The sequence below is a fragment of the Xyrauchen texanus genome, chromosome 43 (genome assembly GCF_025860055.1).
Source record: "Xyrauchen texanus isolate HMW12.3.18 chromosome 43, RBS_HiC_50CHRs, whole genome shotgun sequence".
Classification (NCBI taxonomy): domain Eukaryota; kingdom Metazoa; phylum Chordata; class Actinopteri; order Cypriniformes; family Catostomidae; genus Xyrauchen; species Xyrauchen texanus.
In genome coordinates this window covers 30,882,679-30,907,064 of record NC_068318.1, presented here as the reverse complement: position 1 = coordinate 30,907,064, position 24,386 = coordinate 30,882,679, and the positions used below count along the sequence as shown (strand labels likewise).

The 24,386-nt window shown below is 39.0% G+C and overlaps 1 protein-coding gene across 1 annotated transcript in view; it reads right to left on the bottom strand.

The window, feature by feature from the left end:
* The window catches only part of LOC127636216 (phosphatidylinositol 4-kinase alpha-like), a 44,871-nt gene extending 23,976 nt beyond the window's left edge, over positions 1-20,895 (bottom strand). The window contains 27 exon segments of the mRNA XM_052116650.1: positions 1,038-1,121; positions 1,221-1,302; positions 1,493-1,617; positions 1,836-1,906; positions 2,016-2,098; positions 2,200-2,333; positions 2,436-2,572; positions 2,750-2,858; positions 3,888-3,938; positions 4,434-4,602; positions 4,889-4,989; positions 5,669-5,852; positions 7,157-7,252; positions 8,052-8,181; positions 8,344-8,473; positions 10,103-10,203; positions 10,296-10,487; positions 11,164-11,260; positions 11,348-11,413; positions 11,514-11,662; positions 12,952-13,018; positions 14,246-14,505; positions 14,808-14,880; positions 15,860-15,948; positions 16,033-16,126; positions 16,285-16,401; positions 20,718-20,895. Coding sequence (XP_051972610.1) covers positions 1,038-1,121; positions 1,221-1,302; positions 1,493-1,617; positions 1,836-1,906; positions 2,016-2,098; positions 2,200-2,333; positions 2,436-2,572; positions 2,750-2,858; positions 3,888-3,938; positions 4,434-4,602; positions 4,889-4,989; positions 5,669-5,852; positions 7,157-7,252; positions 8,052-8,181; positions 8,344-8,473; positions 10,103-10,203; positions 10,296-10,487; positions 11,164-11,260; positions 11,348-11,413; positions 11,514-11,662; positions 12,952-13,018; positions 14,246-14,505; positions 14,808-14,880; positions 15,860-15,948; positions 16,033-16,126; positions 16,285-16,401; positions 20,718-20,813 — 3,087 coding nt within the window. The 5' untranslated portion in view covers positions 20,814-20,895.
* Between the last annotated feature and the right edge of the window lie 3,491 nt (positions 20,896-24,386).

The following is a 24,386-nucleotide window of genomic DNA, read 5'->3' as shown; positions in this document are numbered from 1 at the left end:
TAAAAATTGGTCAAATAAGCATATTTAAAAATAAAAACAATTAAATTTCATTAAAAATATGAATATTTTAATTAAAAAATACTTTTAAATGAATACTGAAAGTAATCAAATAATACATAAAAAAATAAATAAATCAATAAGTGGTCAAATAAGCATTTTCAAATATAAAAAAAATAAAAGGGATTAAAAATAAGAACAAAATTTCCTTTTGCATACATAATAATAATGGATATTAACAGAAATTAATAACGAAAATAATCAAATAAGTAAATACATAAAAAAGCAATAAGTTGTCAAATAAGCGTATTTAAATAAACAAATTATTTTAAAAAAATTACATTTAAATTAAAATAGTATTTTACATAAATAATTATAATGGGTATTAAAGGAATATTTCGGGTTCAATACAAGTTAAGCTCAATCGACAGCATTTGTGGCTTAATATTGATTAACACAAAAATTTATTTTCGACTCGTCCGTAGTTTTCTTTAAAAAAAGCAAAGATCAATGTTACAGTGAGGCACTTACAATGGATGTGAATAGGGACAATTTTTGGAGGGTTTAAAGGCAGAAATGTGAAGCTTCTAATTTAATAAAAGCACTCTATTTTGACTAAATAGTCAAATAGTCAATAAATTGACTCTATTATTTGAGCTTTAAGGTTTAAATTGTAATTTTTACAGTCATTTTAGGGTTTTAAGGTTTGTTGACGACATCATCATGGCATCGAAGTTGTAAATTGGTTATAACTTTACACAGATGCGGTTAGTAAGTGATTTTATCACACTAAAATCATGTTTACATGCATATTGTTTACGTATCGTGTCTATACTTTTGCAGCAGTGAGTATTTTAACGTTCATAAATTGGCCACATTGACTTCCATTGTAAGTGCCTCACTGTAACCTCAACTTTTAGCTTTTTATTTTACTTGTATTGAACCCGTTATATTACTTTAACATATAAATGAATACCAAAAGCAATAAATTAAGTAAATGCATTAAAATCAGTGTTACATAATGCACTGTGTAAATGTACCTCTCTGGCCTCGTACGTGTCCGGCACTGTGATGTGGTACGGGGTGTCAGGTATGTCATAATATGGCTGGTCTTTGTGGATGTCCTGCAGGAATGTTTAAGGTCAATAATGTTTCATATCCGTCACATGTAATGAATCGTTGAACATCTCCACATGAGGAGGAGCAAAAAAAGAGCAACCTACAGCGCTGAGTGAAACCGAGAGGGTCTGCAAGATATCCAGCATTGTCCTCAAGACCCGACCGCTCCACAATAGATGAGGAAAACTAGAAAGAAACAAAAGACGGTCTATGTGTAAACTGTGCACACGTACATTAAAATGAAGGTTAAAATCTTTTGATGTGGTATTTCAAATCTAAACTCTGTCAAAGTTTCAGAACCATTGATGAACGCTGCTAAATGAAAGACAAGATTCAGTCTGGAATCAGTTCGGCGTGTAAATGGAGAAGGACTCACGTTTCCGCGAGGCCTGACAGATATTTGTCAGCCACCCTTCGGATTCTCTTGTGAATGTGGTTGAAATTGACCAATAGGAACTGAGCGTGACTCTCTAACTCCTCCTCGTGGACTTTGGTTTTCGGCTTGAAGGAAAGACATGATATGAGATATGAGTTTATATTTTAAGCAACCGCAAAAACAAGACTTTTCGTCAATCAGTCATTTGGTTTCTATCTCTGTCAGGCTGCTCTGGGAGGCTCCGCCCACAATTAAATCTCATTGGTCCAAATATATCTCCATACTAAACATCAAATACTGTACGTCCTGGCTGTGATTTGAGAAGCACGTCATTTTTCTTCACCTTGTCGGCCATCATCTGAAGAAAGACGTCAAATACTTTGTCGCCAACTGCAATGACGCACTGCATCATTCCTGACCAGGAAGACCAGGAATTACAATAATCATTCAGTAAATGTACTTAAAACATACTAAAACAGGTTTATGCTACTTCTCTTAGATATAACTGAGTGGTGTAGCTCACCTGATTTATCCTTCTGGATAGCTCGGTCCTCGAAATAACGGAACATCACTTGGAATCGGTCCGAGTCCAGCGAGCGCAGCATCCTGAGATGTAGGAACAAAATGAACAAGTTCAAACAGAAGTCAGACGGTAATTTCGGACATAATCAGTGATCTCCGCTGACCCGACCGGCGTTCTCTCATACCTCATGTATTCTAGCCGGTAGACAGACAGCAGGTAGGTGGACATGGCAAAGTCCAGTTTATTAATGAGAGCAGTGACTTCAGGAGGGGGATCCAGCAGGTTTATGATGGTGCTTCTCAAATCATTCAGTTCAGCCTGCAAAGACACCAAATTAACCGTAAGACAAAACAGAAAGCTCCAACATTAACGGTCAGGCTTTCTTGTCTTTATCACAAGGGCAAAGTCGAGCATATTTACAGGGGTGACGGTATCGTTCTTCAAAGCAGAGTTATACTGCAGCTCGGAGCGTAGCGGCTCTCCACTCGGGAATGTCAGCAGGGGTGATTTGGTTGCTATCTCACACACTCCCTCGTACCACTCCTCCGGCCACAACCCTGAGTGTGATATCTCAGAATCAGTTTAAGAATGCTGTCGTCAGTCTTTACATAGTAACTTAAGTATCAGTACAAAGCCCTCTTCCGTCAGACATCGGTCATGTGTGTATTTAATTGTTCATTCTCCAACAATAAACAAACTACAGTATATTGAGTTAAAAATGAAACATATCTAACCTGAGCCCTCTACGGCGAAGCCCATGACGACTGAATAGAGCCAGAAATCTCTGAACAGCTTCTGCAGTCTCGGTTTGGCCTCTTTAATGGGCGGCAAACGTTTGGTCAGCTATTAAGATAAAACAAATGATCAGATAAACCAATGAGAGCAACATGCCACGATGAGGTTTTTTTATTTGTTTATTCCCAATTTGGAAAGTCCAATTCCCACTACTTAGTAGGTCCTCGTGGTGGCGCGGTTACTCGCCTCAATCCGTGTGGCGGAGGACAAGTCTCAGTTGCCTCCGCTTCTGAGACCGTCAATCCGCGCATCTTATCATGTGACTCTTTGTGCATGACAGTGCGGAGACTCACAGCCTGTGGAGGCTCATGCTACTCTCCACGATCCACACACAACTTACCACACGCCCCATTGAGAGAACCACTAATCACCACCACGAGGAGGTTACCCCATGTGCCTCTACCCTCCCTAGCAACCGGGCCAATTTACTACTTTTTTTAAACTATTAAATATGTATATAAATATAAACATGAAATCAGAATGTAAATCTTTAAATCAAAATGTTAACTCTAAATTTAAATTCATATTTTTCGACAAAACGGAACATTTTGTGCCGCCCATTTTGATCAGATTCAATTAAATATGCTTTTTAAAAATAATGGTGTTGTAAAACAGCTCATTTTGTACATTCATGGTTAACAACAAAAAATAAATAACTAACGTTAGATCAGAATGTCAATCTTAAAATCGAAACTTTAACTCTAAACAAACTAAAACTAAATATTTTGTGCTGCCCAATTTTACCAGATTTAATGAAATGTGCTTTTTTTAAATAATGCTGTTGTAAAACGTCTCATTTTGTACATTCATGTTTAATAAACAAACAAAATAAAAAATGTAATATAAATGTTAAATCAAAATGTAAACCTTAAAATCGAAATATTTCCTCTAAATATACATTTCAATATTAAGATTAAATTTAAATCTTCAATGAAACATTGAGAACAAATTGGTGCCATTTTTGGTGAATAAAACTTGAATAAAATTCTGCGTTTGGTAACGCATTTAATTTGCCTTCGGCGCCTCATAATACACTGTAGAAAATTCGGTCACCATTACAGGAAGCCCATCACTTACCACAGCAATGACAGGAATGAGAACTCCTAAATTACCAGCACTGCTCGATGCCTGAGGACAAATGTACAGAAGTGGAATTACTTAAAAATACAAACGGAACAGAAAAACACAATTTTAGAGGCCAAATATTTCATGAATCCCACTTTCAACAGTGAATGCGGAGGCCAAATCCCATTATTTTGCAGAAACACTGATCAGGTTTGGATTAAAACGATCATTCCTGACACCATCAAGGACTAAAAACATTCAGTAGACTACACTCATGGATCGGGACATGATGCCGGCCGGAGTCGAAGCTCTTATGTGTCACCAACAACATGTGAAATCTCCTTTATTGACTGTCGTGTGTCTACTCAACAGGATGTTAAAGAGTTAATTCACTCAAGAAGAACATTAACATTAAAAACATTATTGATGTCAAACCTGCCTTGATCTATGGTTGTGTTCCATAGAAAAACAAAAGTCATATGGGTTTGGAACGTCATGAGAATGAGTAAATAATTACAGAATTTTAGTTTTAGTGAACTACACTTTAAATGTTTGTACCTTGAGGGCGGGGCCTTTCTCGCTGGCTCTTTCACTGGCCCGTTTGCCCTCCAGCCCGAGCTGAACAAACAACTCCAGAAGGTTCACCAGCAGCTCGTCCACCATCTGCTCAGTCTGAAGATTCGCAGCGATGTTCGCCAGAGCGTTGATCACGGCCAAAGAACAGTGCCTGGACCAATCACACAACAGAACCGAGTCAGCTGACCGTCCAAACATGCACTCGACTGCACTCGGAACGCATTTAACTTCCATATTGTGATATTCAGCAGGACAGAATATGATTTAATCCATCAGGATTTGTTTGGATCGTGAGATTATTGCTTAATATAATGATTATATCAGCAGGAAAGAAAAGACGTTTCAGAGGTGGAGAAATCGTTGAATTACTGATGAAAGGGTTTGTTTGTCATGATGAATCGTGCACATTAAGAGCAGTGATATTTGTTACGAATCACCTGTATCCATGATCCTTGTAGTCTTTGGTGGAGTAGACCATTGAGCTGGCCTTCACACTTATCTGCTGGAATAAGTTCCACACTTCCTGATAAATGTATTGCTGCCGGAAACAAACAGAGAGAAATCAGCCAAAAAATCCCTATAGACCACAGTAAAAGTAATCGATACGACACGTGCACTATATTCCAAGTCATCTAAAGCCATACGATCACTTTGTGGTCGCCATATTTGATTTGGATCACATCCTCAGCTCATCACCGATTTGATTTGAGAGTAAATAGCGATTTGTGAAGCTGTTAAAGGAATATTCTGGGTTGCATTTAAGTTATTTTGAATAACTTTCAACACTAACACATCTGTGGGTCATTTTGCTTCATTATATATACTTTATTTTGTTATCACTGTACAGTACGGTTCTATTAATTAACATTAGTTAATGCATTAATATATATTTACGGAGTATTTTCACATTGAGACTAAATATATTCATGCAAAAGCTGATAAATGTGTCTTTCAGAGGCTTTATATGGAGTTAGGATGAAAATAAGGTGCATTTCTAACTGTTCTGAGACCAGTGCAGACAGACAGCACACTTGAGGTTAAGTCATTCACTAATTAGGGAGCAAGGGAGCATCCTATAGCTCTCTATGCAGTTAAGTGCATTCACTCCTAAAACCTGATCAAACGTTCAGTTTCAGGATCATAGATTCAGATTATTTTAACATGATTGACAGTGATTTGATGAGGACATTTTTGAAAATAAGACAGAGTGTCCATACGTTTCCCGTGATGACCATACAGCCCAGCTGATCTATAATGAGAACGTCCAGCTGCGATGGCGGCTGACAGAACTTCTGCTGTAGGATCTGTAGGATGGGCTCCATCACGCGAGGAGTGTCTCTCAGGGCCACAGCGATGTGCCCTAACGCCCGTATGGTGTGATCGGGGATGAGGTGGGCTTCCCTGATAGAGGGGGACACAGATTACATTGATTTTCTCACAAATTTCACTAATAGTTACTCCTAGAACATAAAAACAATAGGTCTGCTCATTTTCTCAAAGTACACTTTAGTGAGTTTACAGAGTTTAAGACTACAAAATTAACTTTAACCAGGTGCGCTGACGTGATATTCTGAGCATTAACTCATTTTTTTCAAGCCTCACTAACAGGGTTGGGAGGGTTACTTTTGAAATGTATTCCACTACAGATTACATGCTGTAAAATGTAATTTGTAATGTATTCCGTTAGAATACTCAAGGTCAGTAATGTAATCTAAATACTTTGGATTACTTCTTCAGTACTGGTAGATTTTTCACTTGTTTTGACTATAAAAACTCTGTCAGTACTGTAAGACAAAATACACATGGTAAAAACACATTCTCTGAAAAACCCAAATATCTCATGCAGTGTTGTTTCTAAAACAAGATCAATCAAACTGATCTTGTTTTAAGGATTTTTAGATATTTTTACAGGAAATCAATACAAACATTATTATCTAGAATATTATTTTTGCCCTAATATCAAAGGTCTTAATAGAAAAAATGAAATTATGATCCAACGTGAGTTTTCTTGATAATAAATATGATCGTGTCTGGTCACATGTGCATGTAAAATGGCTGGAAATAGCATTTTAGCTTAGCGTAAAGCTAACAATTTACACAAGGTTTATTTCTATTTCTTCAGCTCCAAACATACTTCAAACGTACTTCAAACTCACTTCTCTGTCTGCTCGTATGAATGTAACACATCATAAGAAAGTATTTCACCGCTGTTCAAATGCACTTTGGATCGCATCATTTATATGTATAAATGTTTCCCGTCTGAAAGGAATTAAATATTAAATGACAATAAAATGCAAAGTAATCTCCTGAGTAATCAAAATACTTTTTGAATGTAACTGTACTCTAAATACCAATGATTTAAATTGTAACTGTAGTGGAATACAGTTACTTATATTTTGTATTTTAAATACGTAATGCCGTTACATGTATTCCGTTACTCCCCAAACCCGCTCACTGAAAGCAAAATACTTGGTAAATTCACAAAATTCTAGCCAATCACAACATATGTGATCATTAATGGACCAATGAGATTTAACTGTGGGCGGAGCTACACAATACAATGCAACAGATACAGATACAGTTGACAGTCGCAGGTGGTTTGGACAGAAACTCATTTATGATGGAACATATATGATTTATCAATTGACACGTTTTTGTTGCATCATTCCTAGTTAAGGTTAAGGTTAGTACATTCAAGAGCATACTTGTCATTTTCCTGGGAGATGTACAGTCGGTTGGAAAGACTGGCGAGAAACGCCTCCACAATGACTGAGTCCATGGACAACCCTGCTTTTAAACTCCTAGATTTGAAAACAAACAAACAAACAAAAATTAGATGAAAGGTTACTTGCTAGTTCTATCGGGAAGACATGCAGGCTTGAGTGAAGTTTGAGATGCCATTTATTTGATAGATGTAAAACGGGAGGCAATGTCTCTCTCTTTGGCGTAGGCCCCGTACGGCAGTCCGAGGGAGTTGTACCTGGAACCGTCATGTCCTGCCGGAGATAGGAGGCAGGGGCGAGGAGCCTACCCCCCTGCGGGACAGGGCTCAACTGGTGGTGGTGGGGAGGTGGAGGTTGCAGTATTAGCAAACCGAAACAGCAATGAGAGAGCAGACTTATGAGCAGACTTATAAAGCAATGGCTTACGTGTGATTGGCTAGGAATTACCCAGCTAATGATGTGATGATGTACAGCTGCTGGTCTTCCCGCTAGAACTACGCTCCACTTCCATTTACTAGTAACTTATTAGCTACTAGTAACTAGTGATTTATTAGATTGCATCTGTCCCCTGTCCATTTCACAAATGGTTACTGTAAGTCAAAGTTTAAATTATTTAGTTTGCATAACGTATTGTATTGATTTCATGGAACTTACGATCCAATTTGAATTGTTAAGTTGGTACAACTCATTTCGCTTAAGTTGGGAAAACGCAAATCCTTTGCAGCTGGTTGCTTTACCTTTTTTTAAGTTTACTTAACTTTTTATTGTAGTGTTGGCATACTAGTTTCAACATACTATGAACAGGAATGCACTTACCCTAATCGAACATATTAATAGGCCACATGGTATGCTAAAAAAAGCTGCGGATGAGGTTTACCTGCAGATATTGTCGATGGAGATGTCTCGGAGCTGCTCGTACATGGACGGCTGACTTTTCTTACTGGAGTGAGCGCTGAACGTAGACTGAGAATGCTCATTGGTCACATGGATTTTTATCTCTCCGGTTCCTGTTAATGAGGAAATCGAGCTCAAACATGGCTTACATTGATAATCTGACTGTTTCTATTTCTCAATCTCCTGTTTGATTATGTTTCTGAAGTGCTCTGTGAAGAAACGTGTTAAACTGAAAGTCATAAAGTCTCCATTAGAATGTGTGGGACAGATCTCACCTGTAGAGTATTGACTGTGGTACTTGTAGAGTTTAACAAGTACAGGTGAGGGTACGACCAGGAAGTCTCGCAGAGACATGGTGACAGAATGAACAACCACTGGGAAACGCTCACATAACCTTCCGAGACCCTGTAACACACACACACACAAAAACTTTTATACCCCTGTCACATTTTTAAAGTAATGTACCGTATGGTTACGATGCACAAGACAATCTAAAGGCGCTGATGAGTAAAGGTGCCATTTTTTAATCAGAATGTGGTTGTGAATGAGATATAGAGCTGCATTGGACTTGAAGATTATCAGTGAATAAAGACCTTAATTTCAGTCTATTGTACAATGTGCATGAGTAATATGGACTACTTTTATGGTGATTTTAGCCTATTTAATTCTGATGCATTTTTTTGTCTGCCACCTGCAATTTTCCACACCCAATTAAAAAGGAAGGTGGCGCTCTAATGCATCTGAACACTCACACATGCGCTCGTCTATAGACAACAAGTGTACAGTATAACTAGAGCGCATAGACCTTCCTTAGTGTTTCGTCGAAAATCTCGTCCCATCTCAACCAGTCAATGATGTTGGAAAACATTTCATCATCAATAGTTGAGAACATATTTTGCACATGACTTGTTTATCATGATTTTCTACTCGACGGCACATTCTGTTCGGAACTTTTGAGACACGACAGTGGATTATTCACCCAAACAGGCTCACAGACAAGTAAACGATGGCTTATTTTAAAGAAAACAACCTAAGGTAAGAGTTGATATAGAGTTTGTGGCTATTTGGGGCTTACAGATGCACTGATAAGGGCAGACATGAGACATTTGTCTGATGTCTTACAAGATCATTTTTCAATTTGTAATTCTTTTGATAAACATTCAAGCTGTGGTGCTACGACAACAAAAAACAGTCACATTTCTGAGAATGAGCGCTTTATTTTGATATTTACATATATTTCTACATCATTACCAAAAGGTGGCGCTCATTTGCGATTGCTTTTCAGGTCTGATCTTGTTATTTTATGTAACGTAAATGCAAAAGTGATGGTATTCAGATTCTAAGCTTTCAAATTGTACCTCATGTGAATAACTTGTGTATCCAGAGACATTTTGTAATCATAAACTTATTACATGCTCCTGGCCCCGCCCACGGACCACAGAGTTTAAGGTGTTTAAGTTGATTTTATCTTTTGGAGCTTGTCAGACATGGTCACTGTGAACTGTTGTTGTTTTTTTGGGGGGGTATTTTCTCCCCTTTTTCTCCCTATTTGGAATGCCCAATTCCCATGCGCTCTAAGTCCTCGTGGTGGCATAGTGACTCGCCTCAATCTGGGTGGCAGAGAACCGCGTCTGAGACATCAATCTTAGCACGTGGCTTGTTGAGCGCATTACCGCGGAGATATAGCGCATGTGGAGGCTTCACGCACAACTCACCACGCGCCCCACCGACAGCAAACCACATTATAGCAATCACAAGGAGGTTACCCCATGTGATTACTCTCCCTAGCAACCAGGCCAATTTGGTTGCTTATGAGTCCCGGCCGGAGTCGAACTAGCGAACTCCAGGTGCTACCCAGGCCCATGAAAAAGTGTTGTTTTGATTACCTCAATAATTCTCCTTTTATGTACCATGAAAAATTGAGGGCGAGTTTAAAATAACAGAATTTGTTTGTATTGTTTGCATGAACTCATCCTTTACAGAAAATACAAATGCTCCTGTATATAGTGAGAGGGAGTTAAACTCTGTCCAAACCTGTAAACAGCAGATGAGCAGGGGCATGTGTGCGATGATGACCTTACTGGACGTCTTGGACTGCAGTTTCTCTGACAGTTTGGTGCAGAGATTCTCCGCACCTGACAGAAACATCCGGACAAACGAATGGTTCGATTTGTAGCATTTCATACTGTACATGCAGCACACGACACAGAAATTCCCTCAGTCTCACCCTGCTCCTCTGTGACGGCCCACACCATGAGGTCCACGCAGGCGGCGTTGGCCTGACAGCGCAGTTTAAGCGGGTTTAACTCGCTGTGCAGATACTCCACGTCATGCAGGATTCTCTGCAGCTCCGACTGACTGCTGCTGAACTGCTCCAGCACAAAATCATGAACCTCCTTCACGAACGACGTCTGCAGGTCTGTGGACACAACACAGTCACATCATTTAAATCGCTAACAACATTCGCAGAAATATCTCCGAAGCTCTAGTGTCACCATTTCTTACTAATAATGAAAAAGAAATGACATTGGCCATCATATTGATTATCTGCCATATAAAAAAACCTAACTGGCTATTGGATAGGCCTAAACTTCTGTATTCTGATGCATCCCCAAATTTATATTGATTAACCTAAATTGCTAGAGCTTAAAACATGGTTCCCACCCTTTTTGATCAACCAATTATATATCTACAGTATCTATCTATCTATATATATATACACACCGCGGGGCGGCTGTGGCTTAGGTGGTAGAGCGGGTCGGCTGCTAATCACAGGGTCGGCCTACATGACTCCACATGCCGAAGTGTCCTTGGGCAAGACACTGAACCCCAAGTTGCCCCCAATGGCAGGCTAGTGCCTTGCATGGCAGCTCTGCCGTCATTGGTGTATGAGTGTGTGTGAGAATGGGTGATTGGGACACAGTGTAAAGCGCTTTGGTAACCTCTGAGGTTAGAAGAAAAGCACTATATAAGTGCAGTCCATTTACCATATATATATATATATTACACATTATTATTTTTTTAATTCCCTGATATTTTCAGGTTTTCTGTGACAGTGGGAGATCTGTTAAAATGACTAACTATTTGACTTTTACCTTTCATGTAGTATAAAGTGTCCCTCAGCATTTTAAATATGCCCACATACAGAGGATCACTGAAGGTCTTGTAGTACAGATTTGCACCTGGATTCATCTGTAATGAAAAGCAAATACCCACAAATCAACAAGTCTTTTTAAGAGTACAAACATCAAGCGGAAGCTTCCAAATAGACACTGATACCTCCAGAAATCCAACCATCATCTGATCCAGTGTCTTCATAAAGGATTCGGATACAAACTGCTCGACCTATCAGACAAGAGAAAGAAAAGTCAATACGTCACAAAAGCACAGCTTAAGATGAAACGTACAGTAGCTGAAGGTACTATGGTTTAATACTAGAACTGACCATTTGCAGAAGCTGTCTCAGTAAATCCAGCGGTACATCAAACTCTGTACTGTTGCTGCCCGTGAAGAGTGGTGAGACAGAGAAACTGGAGCTGACGGTGGAGAAATAGTAGTCTGGATCCACAGCGCTGCCGTCGGGTAGATATGAACCTGCTGGACCAAGGACAAGTTGGCACCCATCAAACCAGCACACATTTAGTTACGATAATAGCTCGACAGAAGGTAGTAAGTATTAATCCTTAGAATTAAAGTTACATGTTCCTGGAACAACAACCTTCGCTCGTCCTGGGCCAACATGCCTACACACCAAACGCAGGCCTCAAATTGTGTACGGTAGGGTAAAGTGAAAAGGAGTAGGGATACGTTTAGGATTTGAGTTAGGAGCTAGAACAACATGCCTATATTTCACTGTTCGTAAGTGAATAAGTGTTGACTTATTTTAGAAATATGGTTAGCTTTTGGGTAAGAGCAATACTTGTTGTTCCAGAAACATATCGTAATTGGGTAAATACAATTTTGTGTGCATGTTGCAACAAAACAAAAACAAATATAGCTGCAAGCTGCAATTAATAGTGTTCAAGCATTTAAAGGCCTTTAAGCACATATGTATAAGATACTAAATATGAATAAGACCGTATTTTAGTACGCACCTAAAAGAGAGATAAATTGCCATAATTTTCAGAGGACCACAGAGATACGGCCTTTTGAAATTTCCTGACCGTTTTAGTGCCAACTATTGTCTGATGATTTATAATGGAAATGAAATTGGAGATAGGAGATTTTGTTTGTCTTGAGACAAGGATTTCAATGATATAAGGCATTTGAGACAAATGGTTCAGGAGTTATGACCCATGTGTGACAATATGTGATATTAGCCAGCAGGATTACTAACATTTCCCAAAGTTTCATGTCTCTAGGCCAAACGGTTTGGTCTGCTCGATCAGCTTAAGGGCAGAAAATAAATATAATATAAATGACAAATATCCTAACAAAAACAACAGGGTTTTAGAACTTCATGCTTAAACCACTAAAAAACAAAAAAGACAACACATAACAAAACAAACTACTAAACAAAAACCCAAACAAAACAAAAATCAAGACACAAAAACAGACAACACAAGACAAAAACACAAGCAAAACAACAATAGACAAGAAGAAATAACAAACAAACGCAACAAAAAGACAACATAAAACAAACACACAAAAACTAAAAGACAGTACAAAACAAAACAAATAACAAGACAAACACACAAACATCAACAAAAAAAACAGAAAGAATAAAAACAAAAATTCTATCAAAATATTTACCATAAAAGGAACCTCCGGTATCATGCTTGTACTAATTTGTTATGGGCATTTTTGCCATGTTTTACTGTTAGAGACGGAAGAGAGAGGAGGAATGGGGAAAGCAGCAAAGATGAGATTATTTCAAAAATTACCTTCAAAGTAAGGAGCAGAGGGGTCACCAGGAGAACTCGGAGGAAGTCCGGCACGCTCTGGACTGGCCTAAGAGACGTCATCACAAACAGTCAATCATTGGTTTGAACCAAACATACGGGGCTTTTCCACAGCACGGTACCACTTGACACGACTCTGCTCACTTTTTGGGGGTTTCCACTGTGGATAGTACATGGTACCTGGTACTTTTTTAGTACCACCTCGGTCGAGGTTCCAAGCGAGCCGAGCCGATACTAAATGTGACATCAAAACCCTGCAGATCACTGATTGGTCAGAGAGAATCGTCACTACCAGCGTCACTGGATTTCCAACACGCGACATCAACCCGCTAGTTTTAAAATTAGCCACAGTGATAGCAGTATCATTTGTTCACATGACTTACGAATTGTAAAAAGAAATGGCTGTGTGCAAAACCACACCGTGGTCAATAAACGAGGTGCAGCCGTTCCTCTCGTTAGTGACGAACGAAACAAAAAAGTATTTTAGGAAGTGTCTCAGCTGTTGGTCGCACACGGCTACCACCGGACCTACCAATAGTGTAGGGAAAAGTAAAAAAAACGTAAAAGTGACTACAGAACCATCAAGGAAAAGTGGAAGTGGTTTGACCAAATGGATGCTATCTAGACCGGTGAGCAATGGGAGGGAGAGTGCCCTGGACTCAGCCACAACATTGTTGGAGTCCATGATGGAGGATGGTACGTTTTGTTACGTTATCTCTATACTCCGCTTGAAAGCTTCACTTTATTTAGTTGACCAGCTACTGGAAAGCTTCTAAAACAACCAGGCCAATTGAACTGTTACACTTGTGTAAAATCACCATGCAACAACTGCTTCATGCAGGACAATGAGCTAGTAGCTAACAGCTAGCGGTCATGTTACTGTTTATGGTCAGTAATGTTTGTGTCACGTTTAAGATGATGTCACGGCAGTAGAGGCGGCGCAACTATGACGATCAGCCTTTAATCCCACCCACGTTGAAGCGGCACTAAACTGCAGTGGAAAATCAAACTCAAAAAAGCGAGACGAGTCGATCCGTAACGTGCAGTGGAAAAGTGCCATTAGTCTTTCATTTCAACTAATGCTTTAAAACAATAAAAACGAAGTCAAATAATTGACAGTACTTTCAAAAAATTTGAAATATATCTTGCTGCTCTAAAGTTTTTGATAATTGGGCACAGGTTGGCACCATCTGAGTTATGCTCAGACAGTTGCACGCTCTCATTTTCAAGATGCATGCGTCCCCTGATGGTGGAGAGTGTAAATACATCCAGGTACCTGCTGTGAAATGCTGGAAACGCTGCTGGTTTTGCAGCGCAGGGAGTCAGTCTGGCAGACAGCGAGGAAGGAGCTGGGCAGGATGGAGCGAAACTCATTGAAGGATCGTCGTCGGGTCACCTCCACCTCTCCTGTCCCTAAAGTCTGAGGGGCCACCCGCGGGAACAGCTTGGACAGCAGCGGCTCTTCAGTGTTGCTGTAGCGGCCGAATGCTCGCACCATGCCAAGCAAACAGGGCACGGTGTATTTACAGAGGTACTCTGCAGAGTCAAACGGAGACGAGTAAATGTTACTGGTCATATGACGATTTATGCACGTTGTTCTAAAGAAAAAAGTTTGCTTTCAGAATTCATAATCAAAATGAAATAACATTCTCTGCCTCTAAAATGATTTTTATTTTCAGATGACATCGCCAAGACTTCATGAGTGAAAAGAATATTAATATAAGCCTTAAGATAACAAACCAATCAAATCTTGATAGACAAAAGCAAGTTCCGCCCTGCCATATCTATCATTCGGAAAGTTAAATGTGTTGCAAATGCCGTTTTGCTTTGAAACTGACCTTTATCTTGGCCTTCGATGTTCTGACATGTTTCCTGCAGCACTTGCATGAGATTCATCACGGCCTCCAAAATCTGAAAGGGACACGAAAGGGAACTAAATTCATCATACATACATACATATACATATATATACATATATATATATATATATATAAATAATCTCAGCAAAAAAGAAACATCCCTTTTTCAGGACAAGATAATTTTGTAAAAATCCAAACAAGTTTACAGATCTTTATTGTAAAGGGTTTAAACAATTTTTCATGCCCCTGTGGAATGGTTGTTAAGACACTAACAGCTTACAGACGGTAGACAATTAATGTCAAAAGAGTCCTTTCGACCTTTTCGACTCTGAAAAACACCAAAAGAAAGATGCCCAGGGTCCCTGCTCATCTGCATGAATGTGCTTTAGGCATGCTGCATGGAGGCATGAGGACTGCAGATGTGACCAGGGCAATAAATTGCAATGTCCGTACTGTGAGACGCCTAAGACAGCGCTACAGGGAGACCGGAAGGACAGCCGATCGTCCTCGCAGTGGCAGACCACGTGTAACAACACCTGCACAGGATCGGTACATCCGAAAAACACACATGCGGGACAGGTACAGGATGGCAACAACAACTGCCCAAGTTACACCAGGAATGCACAATCCCTCCATCAGACTGCTCAGACTGTCCGCAATAGGCTGAGAGAGGCTGGACGGAGGGCTTGTAGGCCTGTTGTGAGGCAGGTCCTTCCCAGACATCACCAGCAACAACGTCACATATGGGCACAAACCCACCTTCGCTGGACCAGACAGGACTGGTAAAAAGTGCTCTTCAATGACGAGTCACAGTTTTGTCTAACCAGGGCTGATGGGTGGACTTGAGTGTATCGTCGAAGGAATAAGCGTTACACCGAGGCCTGTACTCTGGAGCGGGATCGATTTGGAGGGTCACAGCATCATCGGACTGAGCTTGTTGTCATTGCAAGACAATGATGTTGGTTAAAAACAACATTATAATAAACCATCAAGTTGACAACAGTAAACAAAACCGCCATCATTTTACGCACCTGGATTCTCATGGACTCGTCCATCTGAGCAACATCAAAGAGCATCGTCACTAAACCGAAAGAGAAATTCTCCGCAACAGGGAGTGTTTCTGACAACGCAAGAACAGAGACACACATGTTATGAGCATGGATAAAGAACAGTGAAATAAGTAAACCTTCTAAAAAATACAGACCTCTTCCTTTCCTCTCGGAGCACTCTTCGATCCATTGCACCCTTGGCAATCCCCTCAGCAGACCCAACAAGTAGGGGACGATAGTGTCCTTGTGCTGAAGTCAACAAATACAGTAACTGAGTAACACAGATCGATATAGCTCAAATAAAGATTCAACGACTACACAAACACTACACACCGCATCAATGAAGCCATATACATCGAGAGGGGTGTGACTAACACTGTAGACGTTGTGTTAAAAAACGGGAGTACCTGTAGGTTAGACTCCACAAGAAAGATGCCCAGAGCGATCACAGCACCTCTTCTCCTTTCATCCAGCTGGAAAACACCTCGTATGTCCACAGGACACATGCATTGTAGCTTCTGGACCTATATTCCACAAACAGATTTTCAAATGTATTTAAATGTGCCATTTTTATCATTCAAAAGCGATGAGAGACAGTGCAATCCTATTTAAAACATTAGCCTTTATTGGTGTAATAAATATCAAATTAAACATTTTGCGTGACCTTCTACATGGTAATATGTTCAATGCATTATGTTGGTTCATGATTAATCAGTGCCGATATCTGCTTTTTGGAGCTATCGGTTATCAGAATAAATCAACACCAATAATTGCAGATAGTTTTCCCCCCTCCATGTTCCTCTGTGGCCAAAACCCGAAATCTGATGAACATATACAGTTATGCTCAAAAGTTTGCATACCCTGGCAGAAATTGGCACGGGGACTCTTGTGAAAATCGATGGCAAGATGAATGCAGCATGTTATCAGAAAGTACTGGCAGACAAAAGATGCGCATGGGACGCTCTTGGACTTTCCAGCATGACAAGGACCCCCAAGCACAAGGGCAAGTTGACCCTCCAGTGTTTACAGCAGAAAAAGGTGAAGGTTCTAGAGTGGCCATCACAGTCTCCTGACATTAATATCATCGAGCCACTCTGGGGAGATCTCAAACGTGTGGTTCATGCAAGACGACCAAAGACTTTGCATGACCTGGAGGCAATTTGCCCAGACGAATGGGCAGCTATACCACCTGCAAGAATTTGGGGCCTCATAGACAACTATTACAAAAGACTGCACGCTGTCATTGATGCTAATGGTGGCAATACACAGTCTTAAGAACTAAGGGTATGGAGACTTTTGAACATGGGTCATTTAATATATTCTTTGTTATGATTGTGCCAATCTGTTATAACCTACAGTTGAATATGAATACCATAAGAAATAAAAGAAATGTGTTTTGCCTACTCACTCATGTTCTCTTTAAAAAATGCTACATACATTACCAATTCTCCAAGGGTATGCAAACTTTTGAGCATAACTGTATAGGCTATAAAAAGTTTCATTTGTTGAATATTTACATATAGAGGATTTTAACGGAGCCAAGACACTGTCATCATCACTGTTTATAAACTAATTCACGATTATTAATACGATATATATATTTTAAATGCATATGAAGCATAGACACTGTTGAACATTTATTTATGTAACCTTTGTTGAGTTTATGTTGATTTTGACTGACAGTGGAGCTAGAGAAACAGGAAAAAAAAAAGTATTTTATAATACAGGAACAAACAATTGACAAGCAAACTGTGTTGATCTTCTATTGATGAATGATTATCTACTGTATATGAATTACTGCTTATACTGTATTTATTAGCCCATGTGACAATGTTTACATTACAGTATTTTTTTTATTGTAATACATTGTAGATGATTGTAAGAGTGCGTGTTTTGTTTGATAGCATGGATATTTCAAAATAAAAGTCCCCGGTGTGTTTCGGGCTTGTTCATAGTTAAAACTCCTTCATATACACCAAATCTTCATTTTGTTTTTCCTAGTTATAATTGGGTTTTTGGTTGCACAATAAACCTGGATCTGGGATATTACTCATTTTGGACTCTTTTAGCCTCTATGTCAGTGCCCAGCACAGAAAGGAAAGACTAAGAAAAAGTTTTAACATAAAAAAAAAAAAAAAATCGGTATTAAAAACTATCTGCCGATTAATCGGTTATCAGCCCTTTTCACCACCTTAACGGTATCGGCAAAATCCTCTATCGGTCCAACTCTAGTTCCAATGCATCTGGCAATGTATTTAGCTCTCAGTGTCACACAAAACACAGGGTACATTACAATATAGGTCCACCGCCAAAATATATTTGTTTTGTTTTTGTGTACTGTCAGATATTAATAATGATTTCAAAAAAACAAGAAAATAAAAAAATCAAGCCAAACTAGTTTTGTCAGCAGAGCGATGTCTTAAAATAGAAACAATAGAAGAATAGAAATTGTCTCGCCTATTCTGTATTTCCACATACACATGGAGGGAAAAAAGTATTTGATCCCCTGCTGATATTGTACGTTTGCCCACTGACAAAGAAATGATCACTCTATAATTTTAATGGTAGGTTAATTTGAACAGTGAGAGACAGAATAACAACAAATAAATCCAGAAAAGCGCATGTCAAAAATGTTATAAATTTAATTGCATTTTAATGAGGGAAATAAGCATTCGACCCCATCTCAATCAGAGGCTCCCAGGTGTCTTTTATACAGGTAACGAGCTGAGATTAGGAGCACACTCTTAAAGGGAGTCCTCCTAATCTCAGCTTGTTACCTGTATAAAAGACACCTGTTCACAGAATCAATCAATCAATCAGATTCCAAACTCTCCACCATGGCCAAGACCAAAGAGCTCTCCAAGGATGTCATGGACAAGATTGTAGATCTACACAAGGCTGGAATGGGCTACAAGACCATCGTCAAGCAGCTTGGTGAGAAGATGACAACAGTTGGTGCGATTATTCGCAAATGGAAGAAACACAAAAATGGTCAATCTCCCTCGGTCTGGGGCTCCATGCAAGATCTCACCACGTGGAGTTGCAATGATCATGAGAACGGTGAGGAATCGGCCCAGAACTACACGGGAGGATCTTGTCAACAGTCTCAAGGCAGTTGGGACCATCATCACCACACTACGTCGTGAAGGACTGAAATCCTGCAGCGCCCGCAAGGTTCCCCTGCTCAAGAAAGCACATGTACAGGCCCGTCTGAAGTTTGCCAATGAACATCTGAATGATTCAGAGGAGAACTGGGTGAAAGTGTTGTGGTCAGATGAGACCAAAATCGAGCTCTTTGGCATCAACTCAACTCGCCGTGTTTGGAGGAGGAGGAATGCTGCTTATGACCCCAAGAACACCATCCCCACCGTCAAACATGGAGGTGGAAACATTACGCTTTGGGGGTGTTTTTCTGCTAAGGGGACAGGACAACTTCACCCCATCAAAGGGACGATGGACGGGGCCATGTACAGTCAAATCTTGGGTGAGAACCTCCTTCCCTCAGCCAGGGCATTGAAAATGGGTCGTGGATGGGTATTCCAGCATTACAATAACCCAAAACACACAGCCAAGGCAACAAAGGAGTGGCTGAAGAAGCAGCACATTAAGGTCCTGGAGTGGCCTAGCCAGTCTCCAGACCTTAATCCCATAGAAAATCTGTGGAGGGAGCTGAAGGTTCGAGTTGCCAAACATCAGCCTCGAAACCTTAATGACTTGGAGAAGATCTGCAAAGAGGAGTGGGACAAAATCCCTCCTGAGATGTGTGCAAACCTAGTGGCCAACTACAAGAAATGTCTGACCTCTGTGATGCCAATAAGGGTTTTGCCACCAAGTACTAAGTCGTGTTTAGCAAAGAGGTCGAATACTTATTTCCCTAATTAAAATGCAATTCAATTTATAAAATTTTTGACATGCTTTTTTCTGGATTTTTTTGTTTTTATTCGGTCTCTCACTGTTCAAATTAACCTACCATTAAAATTATAGACTGATCATTTGTTTGTCAGTGTACAATATCAGCAGGGGATCAAATACTTTTTTCCCCTCACTGTAAAGTAATAATAAATATGTTAATCGTACTAATTAATTAAAATATTATTTTTTTCATTAAATGAATATTCTCACATTCAATTACAACTATATTTTATCTGAACAGTAATGCATTAAAAATAAGCAACTATTAGATTGACTATTATATACTATTAACTCTTGTGCGACCTTCGGTACATTTGTGTCTTTTTCATTTTGTCAACTATTTTCTGTATTATAGAGCACTGCAGGCCAATTGAATAAATGATGTAGGAAAACTGTATGTGTGTGGGTGTGAGTGTGTGTGTGAGAGTGTGAGCAGTGGCATTATGTAAACAAACTGGCATTTATAGGGTTAAAAACCTGAAAATTAATTAACGTTTGGTAGTTATGATCAGGACTGGTGTTGGTTAAAACAAATGTACTAATTGAAAGTGGAAAATAATATTAATATATAATATTATTTTGGCAGTTTTTTGACGCAGACGTCTTTGTCCTCTAAGGACCTCTGAGTAACTTTTTTTTTAAATTGACGCACAAGGGTTAAATGAGATTTTAACTGCATAGTTACAGGATCAGACACTAATAAAAACTAATAATGCAACTATATCCACGTTTGATTCGGGATTTGAGGAGTAAATTGCTTTCTAAAACTAGTGTAAGCTGTTGTGAATGACTGAACATTAACATTAGTGCATACATGTATATAAAGCTTTATAAATCATTTCTATAATCAGATATGTGGTGGAATGTTGGTTTGTTTTGGTTGTGTTAGCGGTTAGCTCCTGATGCTAACAGGAAGTTAAAGTCTCACCTTGTCACTCGGCGCGGGTCGATGAGCGGCCAATGAGCGCGCCAAAGACAGTACAGTGTTAAAATAAAAACCTCTCGGCGTCCCTTTAGGTGACATTATTCATTGAATAGTAAAACAACAAAGAAATATATACATCTTAAAATGAAATGCTCGCCAGAGCAGATACAAGCTGCGGCTACGGAAAGCCCGACAAGACATTTGACAAGGTCACTAAATTGAGCATCATTTACGAATTCGATTTTCGTGTCTCTACTGAGAACTACGTTACTCCGGTTGAATACGTAGATCTTTACTTCAATATATAGAACTATGCCTCGTATGCAGCAACCGGAAGACAGTGTCGAAGTATGTGGGGTTAATTATTTCGTTAATTAAATCGTAAATAGTTTCTATTAATTTCGTTTATTAAATATTGTATTTGTTCTCTCTATGGATCTGTCTTTTATCTGGGGGTTTTTCCCCCTATATTATTATATATATATTTATATGGTGGCAAGAAAAAGTATGTGACCCCTTGGAATTAGCTGGTTTTCTGCATCTGACCTCATCTTCATCAAAGTCACAAGTATAGACAAACACAATGTGCTTAAGCTACAACACACAAACAATTATAATATTTAATGTCTTTATCGAACACATCCCATTAAAGGAATATTTGGGGTTCAATAAAAGTTAAGCTCAGTCGACAGCATTTGTGGCATAATACTAACACAAAAATTTGAATTTTCTTTAAAATAAAAAAAAGAAAGTAAAGAAAGAAATCTGTGTTACAGTGAGGCACTTTCAATGGAAGTCAATGGGGCCAAATTTTCGCCTTGCATTTCTCACGTGAAATTGACCACTGGATTATAAATTTGTGTTTAAACTCGCGTTTGTGATCTCTTTTCTGTGAATCATGGTCCACGTCAGCAGATGCTTCTTCTGAACAGCAACTCAAAATGAGTGCTTTTTATAAGTCAAAGTAGCTCTAACCCACACCTCCAATCTCGTTTCATTAATCGTTTTCAATCAATCAAAAGGGTTTACATACTTTATTTGCAACTATATATATGTATGATGAATTTAGTCCCCTTTCCTGTCTTGTTATGATTTTGGAGGCCGTTATTAATCTCATGCAAGTGCTGCAGGAAACATGTCAGAACACCGAACACTTTCAAAGCAATATAATGTATATTATTCATTCAATGCTACAAGAACCAGAGGCATTTGTACATAGTCAAAGTAATAGCATCATTAACGTCATCATTAAATTTCAGTTCCTGTTTTTAGTGGAATTTTATTTAGTTTTTTCCACAAGGTTTATATATGGTAGACCGAGTACAGTTGAGGTGTTAGTTTGAACTTAGATTTTCAGTATGCATGATTTAGTAGATTTAGTCCAACTTTAGTAGGTTTGTTTACATGTGTGTGCATGTCACAGGATGCCTCGTCCGAGGGTAAGGAAAACTAAGAGAGTATTTCCAGTTGATGTGTCAGAAATGATGTATATGCAAACATTAGAAATATTTGAAAACAATCACGAAAACAATTGCGTGCGGAGTCCGAGTTATGGTGGCAAGTGGGGTGGCAAAGCTCATTTTTAGGGTGGCAGCAGCCACCCCATACCACCCTTCTGGCCCCACCCCTGTTTGACACCTCAAACCTGTTTTTTATTTTGTATGCTTTTTATATTGCAGTAACAACAGCAAACTAGCAGACTTAAAATGTTGTGCCTAAAGCTGCGATGCCATTAAAGGTGCAATATGTAACAACTTTCGTGTAATATTCGCCTTTTTTTTTTTTGCCAGTGTGTGAAAGGCTTGTAAAGCAACTTTAAGCTTGACATTGACTGCATTTATACGATAGCCTATGTATCAAGCAAAGAAAAGTGATTACTTTGAAGTACAGTCCACACTTTGTTTTAGCCCTGTTCCAGCACTGGAGAGTCAAATATAATTGTAAAGCAGTCAATGGAAGGAGGTGGCGAGAACCGGTTTTTCAATATAAATAATATTTTAATTTCAAATTCAAACAAAAGACAAACACACACATGACGGACATGTCCGTTAACAATCTCTCTCTCCCGCACCACCGTCTGTCATCGGCCTTTATCCCTCTCGGAGGCTTGATTAGCCTGATAAGGGACCGGGTGTGTATGATCACGACCCGGCCCCGCCCTCCGCCCTGCCACAATAATATACGGTCTCAAAGTTTCTAGTAAAACAATCATAACTGTGAAATTTTAATTATGCTACCTCGTCTGTCAGCATGATGTCTCTGAATCACGTTCAGTCTCTTTGTACCTTACGTCATTGTTTTGGCCGACGCGCGCTAGCTCACATCCCTATGGAGTGTGTGCACGAGCATGAGCAACAGGTAGCTGCTGCAGTTCACTTAATGGCCACAGGTGTCACTAATAACAAGGGTTTCTCAATCTAACATACTGCACCTTTAAACTGTTTATATATCTATGCATTGCCAAAACCTCTTCCTCTCTTGAATTTATGAAATGTAGGACGTCAGGGAAGTTAATTATAATCATGAGGAAAGCGTTATCTGATTGGACGATTCAGTAATATTCAGCTGGAATGCAGAGAAACTATTACCGCACCCCTAAACCTAAACCTTACAAATCAGGTAGCGCTTCACTCATGACTATGAATGACTCTTCCCTTGCCATACGTTTCAGAAACCCGCTATAAGCTGCTTTGCATGTCTGAAGTTTTCAGGATGCACTGATGAAGGTTGCTCAAGGAGTTAAATATCATGTTACTTCTAGTATGTATGTGGAATCACACTCTTGTCTAGTTTCATGTACTTATTTGTGTGTTTGTCCTTTTTGACACATTGAGGATGCATTATGGTTATGGTTATTAGCTGTTGATACATAAAGTGTAGAAAGTGGTGAGTTTCTTTTTTTTTTTGTACTGAGGAACATTTTCACAGCTTTTGTTGGCCATTTCCTGCCTCCCCTTACCAAAACCACACTTCCGTCCTGCCTCTTATACCTTTAAGCTCAAAGTGATGTTAGTGTGACATTATAGTGTTGATCTCAGCATCATCCTGACAAGCAGAATCCACAGCAATGTGGCAATCTTATCTTTTTCCGCTGCTTCATCTTCTGTCAGTCACATGTCTCCAGTCTGGTGTTATGGGCAAAAGTAAGTCATAATCAGTTTGGAAATATGAATGTTAATATATCAGTGATAAATCTTTAGATGAATCAATGAGTAAACATGTTTTAAAGTTGTTGAAATAATGGTAAAATGTGTTGTTATTGTTGTTTTTTCCTACAAGTGATCACGACGTGCATTGCTGAACCAAAACCGACTGCAATGGAAGTCAATAGATACTCAACACATGACTTCACCACAATAGGTAGGATATGCTTAGAATATCAGAATATTCATAAAATGTCAATTTAATAATTCAGTATTTAAAACTGATTGTTTAATTCATGCTTTAAAATAAAGTTGAATAAAACAGTCAAATAATTAATTAATTCACAAATCGACACGTTTAAACTGTTTTTTCAGTCGTGTTTTAAAATGTGGTTAAACATAACAATAAAATAATTTTAAATGCAAATATTAAATTGCATTTCGGAAAAAAAATAACAATTGCTTTTCTTGATTTAGTTTGTTATATTATATTGTTTTGTTATATTTAACTACATTTTTTTTATATTAA